The sequence below is a fragment of the Coffea eugenioides genome, chromosome 11 (genome assembly GCF_003713205.1).
Source record: "Coffea eugenioides isolate CCC68of chromosome 11, Ceug_1.0, whole genome shotgun sequence".
NCBI lineage: Eukaryota > Viridiplantae > Streptophyta > Magnoliopsida > Gentianales > Rubiaceae > Coffea > Coffea eugenioides.
The window spans coordinates 52785317-52802578 of NC_040045.1; the positions used below are offsets into that span (position 1 = coordinate 52785317).

The 17262-nt window shown below is 39.7% G+C and overlaps 2 protein-coding genes across 4 annotated transcripts; both read left to right on the forward strand.

The window, feature by feature from the left end:
- Positions 1-390: 390 nt before the first annotated feature.
- LOC113753946 (glycerophosphodiester phosphodiesterase GDPD1, chloroplastic-like) lies at positions 391-3110 on the forward strand. Of its 2 annotated transcripts, none has more exons than XM_027298222.1 (5): positions 391-666; positions 780-967; positions 1722-1781; positions 1924-2301; positions 2409-3110. In XM_027298222.1, exons 1-5 carry the CDS (start codon positions 564-566, stop codon positions 2850-2852), a joined length of 1173 nt encoding a protein of 390 aa, XP_027154023.1. In that variant the 5' UTR covers positions 391-563; the 3' UTR covers positions 2853-3110. The 2 variants fall into 2 exon arrangements, with proteins under 2 accessions (XP_027154023.1, XP_027154025.1); XM_027298224.1 differs by having other exon boundaries at positions 394-666; positions 783-967.
- A 6213-nt stretch (positions 3111-9323) lies between these two features.
- On the forward strand, positions 9324-17018 carry LOC113754221 (uncharacterized protein At2g33490-like). 2 transcript variants are annotated; one of them, XM_027298582.1, is made up of 12 exons: positions 9324-9428; positions 9690-10066; positions 11329-11401; positions 12019-12093; positions 13050-13111; positions 13220-13288; positions 13531-13559; positions 13645-13852; positions 13979-14209; positions 14944-15003; positions 15290-16306; positions 16813-17018. In XM_027298582.1, exons 2-11 carry the CDS (start codon positions 9947-9949, stop codon positions 16301-16303), a joined length of 1941 nt encoding a protein of 646 aa, XP_027154383.1. In that variant the 5' UTR covers positions 9324-9428; positions 9690-9946; the 3' UTR covers positions 16304-16306; positions 16813-17018. The 2 variants fall into 2 exon arrangements, with proteins under 2 accessions (XP_027154383.1, XP_027154382.1); XM_027298581.1 differs by lacking the exon at positions 9324-9428 and adding an exon at positions 9472-9597.
- Positions 17019-17262: the final 244 nt, after the last annotated feature.

Consider the following 17262-nt stretch of genomic DNA (forward strand, 5'->3'; position numbering starts at 1 on the left):
GTGTGAACTGAACTGAAGGCGTTATATATGGACGGAATATCCAAAAATTTAGAAGAAGAGCAGAGCAAGAAAGAGAGGAACGAACGAATATCCAAAAGCATATCTTTGGCGACAAAAAAAAAAAAAAAAAAAAAAGAATATCCAAAAGCATATACTACTAATATATAACGCGAAAAATATTGAGAATATTCGATGGGCAGATCCTTTCTTCCCCTTTTATTATTCCAAAAAAATTCCATTCCAATTCCAATGAGTGGGGGTGGGAGGCAGGCATCACCACGTCTGGCTTGGCTGCCAACGCATCCGCGGACACATTAAATCAAGACAATAATAATAAATCCATAAATACATCCATCCATCCATCCAGGAGCATACATATATATATATATATATACCCCCTGCCCAACGGCGCCTCCTCGGCCCCTCCTCTCCTGCTCTTCATCATCCATCCCAAAAACCAAAAGAACTGCTGGTTTCTCCTTCCTTCTCCGTGCCCCATTCTGAGATTGCAATATATATATATATATACATACATCTACGTGTATCGTATATTTTTCAAAAAGATGGCTCTAAAGGCCGTTCATGTCTCCGACGTCCCCAGTCTCGATCATGTTCCTGAAAACGCCGCCTCCTTGTCTCTATATTCCCCCTCCCGCTTCCTCAAAGGTGTGTGTTTTTTTCTCTACTTTTGTTTGCCAGCTCTTTCTCTCTCCCCCTAAACTATTTTCTTCCATCTATCTTATGGTTTGATGTGTGTATTGGCTTTAAAATATGCGTAGCAGGCGGTTTGGAAACGGGGAGATCGGCGTTTAAAGCTCCGAAATTTTTGGTGATCGGACACCGGGGGAACGGAATGAATCTATTGCAGTCGTCGGATGGGAGAATGAAGGCCATTAAGGAGAATTCTATCCTTTCTTTCAATGCAGCCTCTAACTACCCCATCGATTATGTTGAGTTTGATGTTCAGGTACTTTACTGCTACCATTACTACTACTTTCATGATGATGATATCATCCCCATTGATTTCTTTTTTTCTTCTTTCCTTTTTTTTTTTAAAAAAAAAAAATTTATCTGGAATTTTTTTTTTTTTAAAAAAAACATCAAACCAAAGTACCAAACCAACAACGCCCAACTTCAACCGCTGTTTTGCTTCTAGTTTCTACCGCCGCTGCTGCTATTATTTTGTGTTATCGAAGCTAATATATTTTATGATGATTAAAAAGAGAGGAAAAAAAGGGGGAAACTAGATCCGTGATGCCTGTCTGACCCTGTTCCCTGTCATTGGCGCGTCCTTTTTTTCGCCAAATTCTACTTCATCCGATACTTGTGACGTAAACTATTTCTAGTAGTATCGAATTTCTTTTCTTCTTTTCTCCCTATAAAAGGGGGAAATATAGGCAGTACTTGAATATTTACTTTTATTTATTTTTGGTTTTTTGAGACCTGAATTGAATGAATTCTCTTAATAGTTGGTGGTGCATAGTTTGGTTTTAAGCCCTCATCTATTCACCCGTTCACCAAGGTTTTGCTCTGTATCAAGGTTACTGATGAATCTATTTTTCCTCCCTCCTCCTTCTTGGCGTTGGATATTTTTATAGACTATAAGAGTCTTGCTCTTGTTTAAGAACCAAAAGAAGTACTACTCGTTTTGGTACTTTTTTTTGATACAACAAGAGGAGGCTTACACGGAAAAGTGAAAGATACCGGTGTGAGTTTTGCAGGTCACCGGAGATGGCTTCCCTATTATTTTCCACGACAACTTCATCCTCTCTGAACAAAACGTAAGCTCCCTCTCTCCACGAGGTTCCATGCATATTCCCGTCCATCAGTAGTAGCAAAATCCCATCCCGACTGATCGAATTTTTTTTTTTTAATTTGGGCTGGGAATTTTATTTTAATTTTAATTGTAATTTCCATTTCCAGGGCATGATTTACGAGAGGAGAGTAACAGACCTGTCGCTGTCTGAATTCCTCGGTTACGGTCCCCAGAGAGAAGACGGGAAAGTGGGAAGATCTCTGTTGAGGAAAACCAAGGACGGCAGAATAGTCAGCTGGAGCGTTGAAACGGACGATTCCCTCTGCACCTTAGAAGAAGCCTTCCACAAAGTCAACCCTCGATCGGGCTTCAACGTCGAGTTAAAGTTCGATGATCACGTCGTTTATCAAGAGGACCAACTCGTCCAGGTTCTTCAAGCCATCTTGCGGGTTGTATTTGAGCATGCCCGCGACCGGCCCATCATCTTTTCTAGTTTCCAACCTGATGCTGCTCTGCTCATCAGGAAGCTACAGAGCACCTATCCGGTGAGTCTCTTTCCTCTCGTCAGCTTCTAATTTTTCTTGATTCGAGTGCACTCAAAGATTGCCTTTATTGTGGTGGAACAATTTTTTCTTTAAAAAAAAAAAAACAGGTCTTTTTCCTCACGAATGCCGGGACAGAGATTTACTATGACGTGAGAAGGAACTCTTTGGAAGAGGCCGTGAAGCTATGCTCGGAAGGGGGATTGCAAGGTATTGTTTCCGAAGTGAAAGGCATCTTCAGAAATCCGGGGGCAGTTAACAAGATCAAAGACTCCAAGCTCTCCCTTCTAACATACGGCAAGTTGAATAATGTGCCTGAGGCCGTCTACCTCCAATATTTGATGGGCATTGAAGGCGTGATTGTGGATGTAGTTGAGAAAATAACCGAGGCTGTCTCAAATTTGATGAGGCCATCCAAGGAAGGAGCAGAGGAGGAGGAGGAGGCGGTGGTGGAGGAACATAATGATCAGTCGTTGCAACATGCCAAGCCTGAATTCTCCCAGAAGGAACTGTCTTTCTTGCTGAAGCTAATTCCAGAATTGATACAGCAATAACTTTTCAAGTTATTTGACCGTAATCCTTCTTTTTCTTTTCCTGTTCGCTTGCCTGACCTCCATGATTGCACATAAATTGGCCTATTTCCAAGTTAAAGAGCAGAGGCACCCCATATGCCAGTAGTATGATACGTTAGTTCTCCACTCGACTCGTGGTACCATTCAACTTGTTGATGTAGAGCCATTGTACAGTAGGACTTTTTGCTGCTTTCTTACATGCATGAATTAGAAAGGAAGAGATTTCGTCTTTCCTCACCACTTCCTTGAGATTTTTTTTACCCCCCCCCCCCCTTTTTTTTACCGATTTGTTGGTTGGGCTGCACCTGCAACATCGCCCTTTACTAGTAAACCATGACTCGGGGCCAGTGACCCTTGCGGTGTAAATATAACTAACATCCACTGCCTATGAACTGGGTATACAATTACAGCTGCCGCCAAGTTCATTCATCACATGGATTCCTGGCCAATTCCAGGAACCCAAACGAGAAACCTCCTCAAAAGATGCAGCAGCAGTTACCGAGACAAGACGTCTGGAAAACAGTAACGATATAACTAGTCAAAAACGGAAAAGTTCTAACCGTGATCCAATTTTTGGTGATTTCGAATTCCGGCAATTTCACCGGCCGCAAAAGATGTTGACGGCACCACCAGTTTGCTGTCGTTCTTCTGGGCTCTCAATCTTTAGTTTAGAGAAGGGATGGGAGATCTGAGCAGGAGGATTTCAAATAACACCTAATATGATCAGAAGGATTTGAAATTTTATTAGTTTTAGCTTTGGAAATCCATCGATTCTCATGAATTTTAATTCCAATCACCTCAACGTGATCAAAACAACCAAGGGGATTTGGAATCCGAATTCAGCCAAAATCTTTTTATCCAAACGCCCTTAAACAATTGCTGTCTACTAACATTGAACACAATCAATCAGTCGTGATTTATGATGTTGCCTATGATGGCTAGAGAAATTTCTAAAATTATGATGATTTTAAAAAAAATTCTACAAAGGGGGCCTTTTTTGTATGGAGTTCCGTCAAGGGGTCTTCGCATTCAGCAAATGCGAGCTCAAGGGAGCTCGCATTTGCTGAATGCGAGGTCTCCCTGAATTTTCCTACCATCCAAATCAAAAAAAAAAAAGAAAAGAAAAACAGACATAGAGGTGTTTTTTTTGAAATTTTGTGAACAAAAGATCTTCCCCTTCAAGTGCAGATGATGCAGAAATGAAGAAGTTACTTATACAACCCAAATTCAGATCGGATTTCGCTCATGAAAGCCAAATATCCAACCCTGGCTCGAAATGTTCACCCACATTTTCTGCACATTTTCTCTTTTTTTTTTCTACTGATTTTCTCTCCCTTTTTGGCTCCCCACAGTCTCTCTTCCTCCCTTACTCTCTCTCTGGTTTTCCTTTCTGCTTCAACCGTCACTTCTCCCTCAATCTCCCCTCTCTTTCTCGGTACTTTTTCTTTCTCCTTTGCCCGCTGCTACCCGAAGCTCTTTCTTTGCTTTTTCCTCACTCAGTCCAACCCTGCCATTGTTGTCGAAGAATGAACAGTTGCTTTGCAATTCAATACTACTGCTGCTTGCATTGCTGGTGCTGCCATTGTTAGCACTGATTGCGCAAGCATCCCAGTTCGGGAATGCGGGAGTTTGGTCTTTTTTTTTTTTTTTTCCAAACTGAGCTCGCATTCGCGGAATGCGAGCTCAGTGACCTCGCATTCCACGAATGCGAAGACCCCATTTCAAGAACAAATGAAAAAAACCGCCCCACTTGTAGAATGATTTTTTTTTTTCATCACAAACCAAGAATTCTCCCAGGATGGCTAAGAGCAAAATAGTTTATACGAAAAAGAAAACTTGAACGAAATAACAGTAGTAACTACTTGTTTATAGGGTACATAGCACAAAAATGGTATGGATTTATTTACAACTTCACTCGAGAGAATCCAGACAAACCATAATCTGATGTGGAACTAAATGGTCCAAAACTTTAGGCCTAATTATATGTATTCATGGATAGGGGTGGCAGTGAGACAAATCAAATTCGAATACATCGAAGAGTAATATTTGAGTTTGAGTACGAGCTCGATGAACTTTCGATTTTGAAGCTCGAGCCCAACTCGTGTAAAAATAGAGTGCTCGAATCGAGTTCAAACTCGCTCGAGAATCAAATTAAGATTAAGTTTGAGTTCGAAGTTGAGGTGAAGCTGAAGCTGCTCGAATTTGAGTGATAAGATGTGTAATTTATTCGGCAAGCTTTGGAGCAGATTAGTTAGATACTCGAATCCGACTTGATAACTAAGCTCAAGTAGCTCAAACACGAGTTGAGATTAAACCGAATTGCTTGGTTCGTTTTGTCAGCCCTATTCATGGATAGAGAACCAAATGATGATCCATCGTCATCAAGCAAAATGTGATTTATAAAATTTTTTTCTTATTTTTGGGACAAGTAGTTTGGTGAAATTTTCCAGACCGAGAAACAGGTAAATTTGTAGGTGGCATTGAATGGGGATTTTGAGATTTTTAGTACGTAGTGGCAAATCGGGCAATTTGGGGGACGATCATTCTTGGCTCTTGGCTTGGATCCTTGGCGCATGGGAGTCCAAAGACGACTTCAAGCTCAAACCCGAAGTTCCCGTTACTGTTGACGACTTGGCATCCATCTTTCCATACACGAAATTCGGCCTCCGACTCTCCCTGTGTTCGTCTTTTTTTCGGTAGGTGGAATGGATAGACAGTTGGATTGGAAATGACATAGTACCATATTTGCCCCGTCCACGTCCATCCCAATTATTGTTACCCTTCTCACAATCGTACTAACTTGTCAATTTGACCGTTGTCATTCTTGCCATCGTTTCCCCCTCTGGCCCTTGCATCACCAACTCTTCTCACCAAGCTATCAACACCATTGCCCCCCCAAAACCGCCCGCGGAGCTGCGTCCTGTCGGCTGTTCCCCAAACCAACAACAACGTAGTAATAATAATAATAATAAAAATAGAATGTTCCTCTTTCAATGGGTTGCGGTATTTCCGTATTCTACCACTCCCAACAACGAGATGCTACGGAGGAACGTCACAAACAAAGAGTGGGTGATCATCATTACGGTGTAAATATAATAGCCAAGAACACCGTCACCAGCGCCTCCAATTCCTCTTCTCCTCCTCCAACCACTACTACTCTTTCCTCACCGTCCAAGCTGTTCACCCTAGGTTTTCCAACAAAGTCCACGTCGTCATTGATGCATGGCGGTGGTGATCATCAAGATCTACGACCGCACCCGAAACCTAATTACCATCCCACAAATAAATGCGTGCTTCCTCCGCCTCTCCAACACATTTACAACGACGAGGCAACATATGATGATCGTACGCTTGCAGAGGGAGACGGTGGTGTAAATTTAATACTGCTCCATAGGCTTGGGTCAGCAGATGAAGGGGCGGTACTAGTCCCAGATTTGAAGGAGACCAAAAGCACAAGGGACGTCAACCACCATGATGCTGCTATCTCCCCTACCAATCATCATCACCTCGACAATGACAATAATTCCGAGCGTGATGAACTTGAAGAAGTAGGAGCCAAAATTTCTGATTATGATGGCCCCTTATGGATTGCATCCCCAAGCTTTAAGGAGTATTGCATCGCTGGTTCCGATTCAGATGACAGCTCCAAGGGTGGTGGCCCTGCCGCCGGCGGTAATTGAGTTAATGACTCCTGTTTACTTACGGCCATGCACCTTTTACTCTTTTGCGCATTTTCAATCTTCGACACTGCGTATCTTTGAAGTTATTGTAGCAAGTAGATAACAAACGGCCGGAAGACTTTCGGACGATAACGTCTTCAAACCCCAACCCGATAACAACATTCGTTTAGCTGTTACGAATTTGTTTTTCTCTAGACTACTAGATTATGAGTTTAAAAGAGCCGTTAACTGACTTATTAGTTTTGGAACTACTGATATAATTATAAGCGCTTCGGTTCTTGTACCAGATGATTAATCTTTTACTACCTTTTTATGGGGCACCAAAAGAGATTTATGCTAGCAATTTCATTGCCGTGCAGGTAACCATGGCAGAGAGGTGATCGAGAATAAGATGGAGAGGCCCAAGGACAATGTCACACTCACACTTTCAGATGAGGTAGTGCCCTTATGTTTTGCTGATAATCGCTTCAATAGTAGTTTGGCTTTTGAGTTTCCTCTCACCTTTAGATCTCTTCTCTTACAAGTTACAACTAGAGCGCGAAGAATTGTGATACCGTGAATTCCCAACACCTTTTGCCTGTTGAGTTTCTAATTTTGGACTTGATCACCAAATACGTGTAAATTTAATTGCATTCATTGATGGCTTGGTCATTGTTCTATCCGTTTCCGGCAACCTTTTTCTTAATCTCATACTGTAAATAGGCATCATTTAAGTCAGGCTGTTACTAGCTAGTACATTAGGAAAACATGGTGTAAATTTAATTTAATTTAATTTTTTTAAAACGTTTTTTGTATCACTTTTAAAACTATCGATCAGGTGAAGTTTGTTTCATTCTAAGCAGGGAAAAGAGCATAATAAATACGACATTATTGTTGCTCGGATTTTGCAGGATTCCGGTATAATCCACCAGGCATCTGGTACTCGACGGCCGAAGAAAACAAGATTAACAGTTCGGAAAGTGCTTGGGATGCACAGGCCAAAGCATGCAGTTGTTAAAAACTTCTTCAGCAAGTCGTCCGCCTGGTCTTCCTCGAAGGCAAAGATGTTTCTCGCCTGATCAAGTCTCTCGCATGCATGTTTCTACGTATGCATAGAGATGGAGGAAGACTCTTTTGTTTTTTTTTAATTTTTTTTCTCCTTTTCATTTACATTGCAGCTCCTTCTTTGATGAATACTTTCTTCTTTTGCATGCACATCTAGAAAAATATTGCCTACTTGATATAGATGAAATTGAGGGTCTGGCTTGATTAACCAACAAAACTATACCCATTCCTATGTGTTAAGTATAAAATTGAAACCTACGTACAACATGCACTAGATGTTTTTTTATCGTCCTTTTATTTTCCATATCAGGTTACCATTGAAAATACGTTTCTACGTATGAAGGGACTTTGATAGGGAGGATTCAAGAAGAGGGATCATGTCCTACATTACGTTGGCTAATGCTGATAAATAGCCAATGGATTGGACTGGGTTAGAAATATTGTACAGTACCTGTTGCATCCTTTCACCTTTCCAGGCTTTACCATGCATGTGGTGTGGGATAATATATATATATATATATATTCCTAAAAGGAGACTAAACCACAGAATAACTTAGTAGCTAGAGTGAGTTCAATCGCAAGAAACAACAACTCGACGGAAACAAATTAAATTCCTTCACAATCATTCTAGCGAAAGGTTCTACGGGAGATGGGCGGGCAGCTGCCAAAAAACAGAGACCAAAAGAGAGGTTTCCATTGGTTTTGCATATCCATCCGCCCATTGATTTGCTTCATGGTAAATGTGCACTCCTGGAAGCTCTTCATCGAATTCCTACTACAGTACTCAAGTATCTACTAAAAGGGTGTGTGAATTTCCAGTGAGTTCTGTGCAATATGGAACCTGACCCTTTTCCTAGAAGAAGATGAGAACAAGTGTTGATTGACGGCAACGCACCGTCCCTCAGGCCCTATAATTTTGCCACAAAGTTGGAAGTTTGTGGCTGTTCCTAAATAATGAAACCCCTTTGTAACTTATGCTGCATACGATAGAATGGCAGACAAGCCAGGCAGGGCAGGGCATGAAGAAGTAAAGCGGCACATTTGCCCAACCACCTTTAAAGATGGATGATTGGCTAAAAAATTGCGTAGCATCTCTCAATTGCGCTCCTCCTCCTCCTAACCATCCAATCCATTTCTTTTCTCTTAAAAAATTGATTTTTTTTTTCTATTATTCGTCGTAAATGAAGCAAATGAATGCTTAAACTTCAAATTCCGAAAATCTACTAACATTTTAAATATCAATGTTGGGATAATGGAGAATATTTACTAATGCATAGGACAAGAATTTCGCTTGTCAAAGATAACAAAAAAAAAAAAAAGAAGAGAAAATTCAAGATTTGTGTTAAAATAAAGTAGTTTCTCTACTGCAACTTGATATAATTAGTAGCAGTAATAACAAATTTTGGGTAATAAAAATATATGTGCAGATGTTCCATGTCCTCCTTGAATTGTTATTTTATGGTGCTTTATTATCCTTCCTTTTCTATTTTCTTTTTATCCTCTTTCACAGTTTAAATATTTAATATATGTAATTTATATTACTAAATAATTATGACATCATGGATCAAAAATATTTTTTTTTTATGGTCGGCCCAAGAATTATTTTTGGGTCAATGAACGAGTTAGGTTTCAAACTCTCACTGGGACGGACAGGCGCGGTGACAACTGACGAGGGAGTTTTGATGGTAATTGTGGGGGAGGGGGAAGAAGAAGAAGAAGGAGGAGGTGGTGTAAGTTGTGAGGACTGAAAACGATATGGTTTGACCAGTGAAATGAGAAAAGAGAGAAGAGGAAGCGAGGAGTTGCCCTTTACTTCACACTGCGGCGCGTAAAGGTTTGTGATAAGATTTGTCAACCCGTCCCGTCCTAGTTAGTTTAGTTTAGTTTAGTTTAGCTGCCCCTCAACTCATTTTTGCCCCCGTTGGATCGTCTGGTCTGCAACCCCCGGCCCGGCCCTCACCCGTCTTATTTTGGTTTTCCCCCAATTCCTAGTTTCAATTAGAGTACGTCTTTTTAAGTTGGGAATTAAATTTTTAAGTTGGGAATTAGGAGTGGTAGATTTGGATGAATATCTTCTTTCTTCTTTCTTCTATAGGCTACTGCTGCCGCTGCTGCTGCTGCTGGGCTGGGGATCCGCTGCTGCAACGATACCAAAGTCGAGAATAATTCAAGATTACTGCACTACTGCTTTCATACAGGAATAGAATTCTCTCTCTCTCTCTCTCTGATTGGACTGACTGATATTATTATTGCTTTTATTAGAACAGGCAAAATAATAAGAATCCGGGGAGGGAGAGTGATTGTTGATTATTAGCAGTAGGAAGTTAGGGAGGGAGAGGATAATTAGCAGCAATGAAGTCATCGTTGGGGAAGCAGCTCAAAAGATTTACACTGCAAAAGACCCACCATGCCAAGGATAACAAGGATCACCAATCCCTGGCGCATTCCGATGCGCTCGCCCAGGCTTCTCAGGTCCATTTCCTTTCTATATTTCTACTTCTCTCTCTCTCTCTCTCTCTAGTCCTCTTTTATCTCATATATTCATTAGCCATTGTTAGGGCTCCTCCGATTTTAATTCCTACTTTCGTATAACTTTAATTTTTTTTTTAAACTCCTAAACACTATGGTCATATCATCCTTACCTTTTTTTTTTTTTCAAGGTCTTCGACTATCATATCATCTGTCTCCGCCACCACTTTTGCTGACTTTCCTAGTATTGTTTTTGAAATTTCTTCCCTCGGCGAAGGATTATGATATAAATATCCTCCTTGAGACTTTTAGGCTTTAGGTTAGGACTTCGGGAAATATTTCAAGTTCGATGCTCCTCTTTTGCTTATATTTTCCCCTTCCTCTGTGAGTGTTTTTGTGTTTGGGGGGCGAGGGGGGGTTGGAATTTCTAATCCCGTTGCCCAGATTTCAAGATTTTCTTTTTTTTTTCCCTGGTAAATATCAATATTACTGCATCCGTATCCAGCTGGGGCTTTTTGAGATTACTCCGGGATTTAATAAAAAAAAAAAAGAAAGAGGCATCCGAAAATAGTCCACGTTACTTGCTAATACACCTGGACTTGATGCATAGTCATAAAAAGCTCTCCAATAACCAAGCCTTTTTTTTTTTTGGGTTATAGTAGTTAAATTCCCATTACAAGTTCTGTATGTGCATATGTGCATGAAGATGTGAAAGAGCAAGTGAAGATGAGACATTTATTAGTGAGGTCTGGAATACATAAAATACGTCGTTACAATCTCATGTAAAGTACTATCAGTGTGTTTTTATGCCGTTGGTTTCTTTATTGAGACTTGGCGATTAGAATGAATGGTACCTTAGAAGACAGTGTTGTGTTATATTTCTTTGAAGGAAACAGCAAGGAGAAAAGCTTTCTAAAATGAGCTTTAGAATTGGAACAAGCAAAAGATTTAGTGCTTCAAGAAGTTGGAGCCCTAGGTTTCCAATTTTACACAAGAACTATATATAGTCTCCCTTCCTATTCACGTGGATTTTGAACTTCAACTCTGTAACATTTTGTCTAAGTTCAGTAACATTTTGGATGCATGATGTCAAATAAATTAACTCTTGCGTAATTAGCTAAAGCTGTGTGAACTGGCTAGGCCAATGCATTTACAATATGAGATCCTAGAACCTATCTTCAGTATGAGACATTCTAGTCTTCCTATCCGTCAACATTCATTCTCTTGCATCAATATGGTTATTTGTTTATTTTCTCTTTTTGCAGGATATGAAAGACATGAGGGATTGCTGTGATAGTTTTCTTTCTGCAGCTGCTGCAACCACAAATAGTGCTTATGGTACTTGCTTTATCTAGTCTCTGGATAGAATTATTTGTTTCTCTCCAAGTTACCTTTGGGAGGAACAAGAGAACTTTATCTCCTATCAACATGATTTATCAATTTCCATTAAGGATGCCTCGTACGTTTGTTATCACTGGGAAGTAGGAATTAACAAATAGTGCTTCCTTTGTCCAATTTTAAGAAAATCCACGTTTGAAGGATACACATCAGTTAGCTAAATTTTCTTTCCATGATTGCCTTCAATTTACTGTTATTTTTGTTTCTCCAATGATCTTGCTTTATCTTTTTCTTGCATTTTAACTAGCTCCACCTATTTTTCTTTGTTCCTTCTAGTGACACTCAGATGAAGTCTTATTTTCTGTGGTTCATACAACATGGTGCACTGGGCTTTGCATGTCTTTCTTCTTATTGAAAGGAAAAAGCTAAACTCTTACGTGTAATAATTCAAGTAAATGACAATTTCCTCTTCATTTAGCTCATGTTACATCTTTGACATTAAAAGTTTTTATGATACAACATGAGTTGGATGAGTGATTACTGCAATTTGAGTCTTCTATCAATTAGTTACATTCCACATGAAAGCGCTTACCAATATAAAACCTGTCCACTTGCAGAATTTTCAGAGTCTTTGCTGGAAATGGGTAACTGTCTACTGGAGAGGACTGCATTCAACAGTGACGGAGAATGTGGTAAGGAACTGATTTCAATGTTGTTTGGTAACCACTTTAGTTTATACCAGAAACCAAATGCACCCTGCTGGAAGCATGTTACTTGAATGTTCGGATTTTAGGTAGTTTAATTATGCTGCCTACATTAACGTTGATCCCATTGTTGCACTACATTTTTGTTTCATCTGGTGGTGTAAGTGCTTTTGTTGCTTGATTTATTTGCTTGCCCCTCGTATACAGATGGAAGAGATGGAATGCCCTGAGAATCAGTTTTGGGTTTTTTATGTGTCTACATTTCCTTCAAATGTGCAGTTAGTTAGTTAATGAAAAACTTGCAAGTTGTGAACTGCTCATGATGTAGCTGGTGGTACTTCTAAACAGCTTACATGTGAAACTAGAAAGGTGATACTTCTGATTTTAATGGTTTTTCTGGGAATATGCTGTCAAACAACAATGGTAGTGTAATCTTCTTTCTTGTTTTTTGTTGGGTTGGTGGGAATTGCAAAATACTAACCATTGGCACTGCATGTTACGTTGAAGAAATCTTCCAGAATATTTGTAGCCATCTTTGCATGTGTTGGGGAGTTTTTTGATTCGGTTTTTTTATATTCAATCATTGCAATCACTTTTTATCTCTACCACTAGTTGCACAGTTCTTTCAGAGATTGCTGATTATCATCTGCTGCTCTTCTCAAAAATATATTTAGAACTTCATCAACCATCTTAATGTCATTTTGATGTGTTAAATTGTTCAGGATGTTTGTATGTCTTGCAGAGGCTGAAGCATTTTCTGTTTCTTTTCTTGACTTTCATCTGCTCCCCTTTTCTTGACCTTTTTTCTCTGGTCAATTGTTATCCATTTGCATGTACTTATTTGTTCAATGCCATTGCCTTACCAGCTAAAAGAAATTTATGGGTGGTACTGAAAAATGTGAAAGCAAGATTTTCAACCATGGCTGATTTTCTAGTTGATGCAGGCAGAGCATTGTCAATACTGGGAAAAGTACAGCTGGAACTCCAGAAACTTGTTGATGGCTATGTAAGTTCCTTTTTTTCTTTTTTTTTGCACTTGTGGGGGTGGGGTCTCAGGGTCTCACTCTGTATTATCTACTTTAACCCGTTTGTAACACTGTTCTCTGCTATTCAGCGTTCTCACGTAATCCTGACTATCACGAACCCATCAGAGTCTCTTCTTTCTGAGCTGCGGAAAGTGGAGGTTTGTGTGTAGATCTCTATAATTGATTGCAGCCTGCTTCATTTTGGTTATTTTGCAGTTTTTTTCCTTTGATTTCAAGACAGTTTAGTGGTGGTTGTTTGCAATTTCATCTAACATGGTTCTCGTCAAAATGTTGAATCTCAGCAGTTCTTGTCCTGCAAATTTAGTCGTATATGAGTTTGGAGAAAGGATTTATGCCTGCCTATTATTCTCATTTTATTTTGATATTTTTTCTGGTGCAGGAGATGAAACAGCAGTGTGATGAAAAAAGGTAAAGCTTTTAAATGGATTTACCTTCTGATATTTATCTTACTTCTTTGAGCATTATCTTATTCTTTTCCATGCTTAATGATCAGGAGCATATATGAACACATGGTGGCACGACATAGTGAAAAAGGAAAGTCTAAAGGTGGAAAAGGAGAAAGTTTTACGTCAGAGCAAGTACAAGCAGCTCGTGAAGATTATGATGAAGTGGCAAGGCTATGTGTTTTTCGTGTAGAATCCTTGAAGCAAGGTCAGTGCCGCAGTCTTTTAACGCAAGCTGCTCGTCACCATGCAGCACAGGTAACCTTCTAGTTTCATGATTCTGCTTAAGCTTCTTCTTCTTCCTTTTTTTTTTTTGACTTTAAGTTCATTAATTAGCTGCTTGTCCCTTTTTCTTTGTACCGTCCATAAATTTTTTGGAAACAGTTGATTTTTTTCCGTAGAGGACTTAAATCTCTTGCCGCAGTTGAGCCCTACATGAGAAATGTTGCTCAAAAGCAACACATTGATTACCAACTGAGTGAGTTAGAGGATGCAGAATATCGGGAGGATGGAGTTAACAGTGATGATACTAATTGTGATGGAGAATTGAGTTTTGACAACTTAGAGTTTAAGCAAGAACAGGAAAATCCTAGCACATCAAGGAACTCAATGGAGGTAAGTTTGGAGCATTAAGGATTTCTAGTGGGCATTTTTCCGATTTGACTGCTGTTAGGAATTTTACTAGGCAGTTTATTAGCTTATACAATCTGCAGGTCTTTTCATGCTTGGAAACATATTTGGTGTGAAAAAACATATTAGGTAGCAAGGTGTTTAGACGTCCATTATGTTTCATGTTGTATTTCTTTCCATTTTGTTTTACTCGGTAAAATTTGTCTGCAAGGAATAGATGAAGCAAAACAAACAACGAGTTAAGTACTGGCCATTTTTTTATGCTAAATAATGAAGTAATTCAGAACAGTAATTTGTTGGTTTGCCTGTTTTGCAACTTGTGTACATTCTGAATGTGACAACGCCTCAACTTACTTTTTCATTTTTCATTGAAAGCCACTAAATTAATTCTTGGTATCTGAAGAAGAGAGAAAATCATAGCATTTTGTTTATAAATAGATAATTATCTTGCTACTGCACATGTTTCATTTCCTAATTTGTTAACTTCTTGAGAGTAAATTGCCTCTGCAAGTAATCTCTAAGCAGGGGTTGGACATTCTTCTGGAAGTTTAGTACTTCCAAGCTACATTTTCACATGAATGTTCGATGATCATTGTCATTAGTGTTGTTTGTCAGATGCTGCCCTCTGACAGTCATTCTGTTTCTTGCTGAGGACCTTATCAATGTAATTGATCACCACTTCTGATTTCCTCTTTTTGGCATTTCTGTTGATTTTACAGGTGGAAGTAGTCCAGGCAGATGCTCCAATTGCACAGGTTTCAGAATTTGATGATCTAGAGGTACAAAGATCTACTTCTGTAGAACAGATCTCGCCATCAAGAAAAAACTAAGGAAATTCTGATAAAGACACCATCTTTTGGTATTAACTTTAGCTCTGCATGGTTGAGTTAATGAAATGTAATACATCTCTTGCAAATATCTGATCAACATGGTAGAAGTTTCTGATTTAATGCTTTCTTTTTTGTGTCACTTGCTAAATCATTAATTTTTCTTTAAGGGTTACTGTTGGTGAGGTCTGTTATTAATTTCTGGCTTTGTTCAACTTATAATATGTTCTATATACAGATCAATTTTCGGAGAAAGAAAGGGGAGCAGGGTTTTAGCAGGAAGCCTCGAATAAGCAGTTTTTCCGCTCCAATATATGCTGGGAAGTTTGATCCATCTGAAAAGTTTAAAGAAATGCAGACACCAGTCCAGAAATTTCATGCATATGCGCTACCAACTCCTTCAGATGCAAGGAGTTTAAATTCAAGGACAAGCAGTTACGCTGTCCATTCAAGTACTGCTAGTGTTAGTGGAAGCGCCAACAATGTGTGGCATTCATCACCACTTGATGCTGAGAAGCACAGGAAATTAATGGTAGATAACTTGGCAATGCGCACAGCCTCCAAAACACAGGCTGCCATAAAAGAGAGTGACCAAAATAGTCCCTCCATTCCACTCCCGTCCCCTTTAGCAGAAGGAGCTTCACTCCCACAATCTGATACAAACTATGATGCCAAAAAAATTGAACGACAGGCTCTCTCTGGTCCATTGCTGAGTAAGCCATCATCTAGCAAACCTTTGTTATCTAGCAGTGGGCCCATTGGCCCTAGTGAACTGCCACAAGCAGTATCTGGACTGGTTTCTAGAGTTTCAACCTCCCAGCCGCCTTCAGCTATAAATGTGCCTCAGAGTGTTTCACCTCCTCTTGTGTCTTCACCTAAAATAAGTGAGCTTCACGAGCTGCCTCGTCCTCCTGGTTCTTTAGCCAGCAAACCAGCAAGTTCTTCTGGTGTTATTGGGCACTCTGCCCCTCTAATTAACAGAAATCGGGAAGTCTCGCCGACAAATCGGAGTTTTGTGCTGGCATCTAATGCAGGATCTCCACTTCCCCCTCCTCCTCTGACTGTTCCTCGAAGTTTCTCCATACCATCAAGCGATCATAGAGTAGCTGTATTTCATGTTTCCAAGTTGATGGAATCCCCTGAGATGAAAGAAAAGGCTGGAGTGCCTTCTCCTCCATTAACACCACTTTCCTTATCTAATGTGAAGTCAACGGGTGTTGTATCTGAACTAGCCTCCAATCCAGGCAGATAAGAGGTAATTTAATGAAATGAATGTTATTAGATGATGTTGAATCGGCCATGGTATTTCCTGAATCAATGGATTCTTGACCTGTGGATTGAGGGAGTGTGGAGAGAGATAGAGAGGGGAGATGATTGTGGGTAGTTGGGCTATAACCTATGGTAGCGATCGATCTTATTATATGAAGGGAAATCTTCTAGTAATCAACTCTGGTCTTGAACCAGCTACAGTATCTTTAGAGGTTTCAGATGGATAAGCTACACGATGGAAAGCAGTGACTCGGTGTTAAGCGATATTGGATCAAATGTAACTTTGATTTTAGGCTCTAGAATGTTGGAAATAGTGCCTGCCAAACACCTGGTTATGGCGTGCAAAATTTGGAAATAAAATCTAATTCCTAATTTGTTTTTTTTTTGGGGTTAGGGTTGTAGGATTCTGATTTGGTTATTGTTGTTGAATATGGCAGGCGTCCTCGTTAAAACGAAATTGAAAATCCTAACTGTGAACTTCAATATTTGCAGGAATCAGCTGATGCCCGACGTCCACTTTGGATTTCATTGGGCGGACTCTGCATCTTACTTGCTGCGCCTGGCCGAGGGGGTGTAAATATGCAGATTGACTACTGTAGTTTATATCTGATTTTTCTCCAATTCTTTCAAAGTCTAAACTAGAGAACTCGTCTATCGAAATTTTGACTTGTAGTGTTGTATCATATGTTCTAGTCGAAGATGGGAAGAAATATGGATGTCATGAATGGAGTTTTTCAAAAAAAAAAGAAAAAAAGAAAGAAAGGAGGATTTATTTTTGGCAAGTGAAAGCATACCATTACCATGGATGTGTTTTTGATGATGAGGAAAAGAAAACTAAAGTAAAGTGTGGTTGTACTCTTCCGATCGTCGAGCATGTGAATGGAGAATGAATCCAACAAGCCAACTTTCTCATTCTGTGATTGATTGTAAGTTGTAACGAGG

Bases quoted from the DNA above. Each gene is read 5' to 3' on its own strand.
- LOC113753946 (XM_027298222.1), top strand. From the start codon at position 564: ATGGCTCTAAAGGCCGTTCATGTCTCCGACGTCCCCAGTCTCGATCAT. The intron at 968-1,721 runs GTACTTTACTGC...TGAGTTTTGCAG, and splicing joins ATGTTGAGTTTGATGTTCAG to GTCACCGGAGATGGCTTCCC. The intron at 2,302-2,408 runs GTGAGTCTCTTT...AAAAAAAAACAG, and splicing joins AGCTACAGAGCACCTATCCG to GTCTTTTTCCTCACGAATGC.
- LOC113754221 (XM_027298582.1), top strand. From the start codon at position 9,947: ATGAAGTCATCGTTGGGGAAGCAGCTCAAAAGATTTACACTGCAAAAG. The intron at 12,094-13,049 runs GTAAGGAACTGA...TAGTTGATGCAG, and splicing joins CAACAGTGACGGAGAATGTG to GCAGAGCATTGTCAATACTG. The intron at 13,112-13,219 runs GTAAGTTCCTTT...TCTGCTATTCAG, and splicing joins AGAAACTTGTTGATGGCTAT to CGTTCTCACGTAATCCTGAC.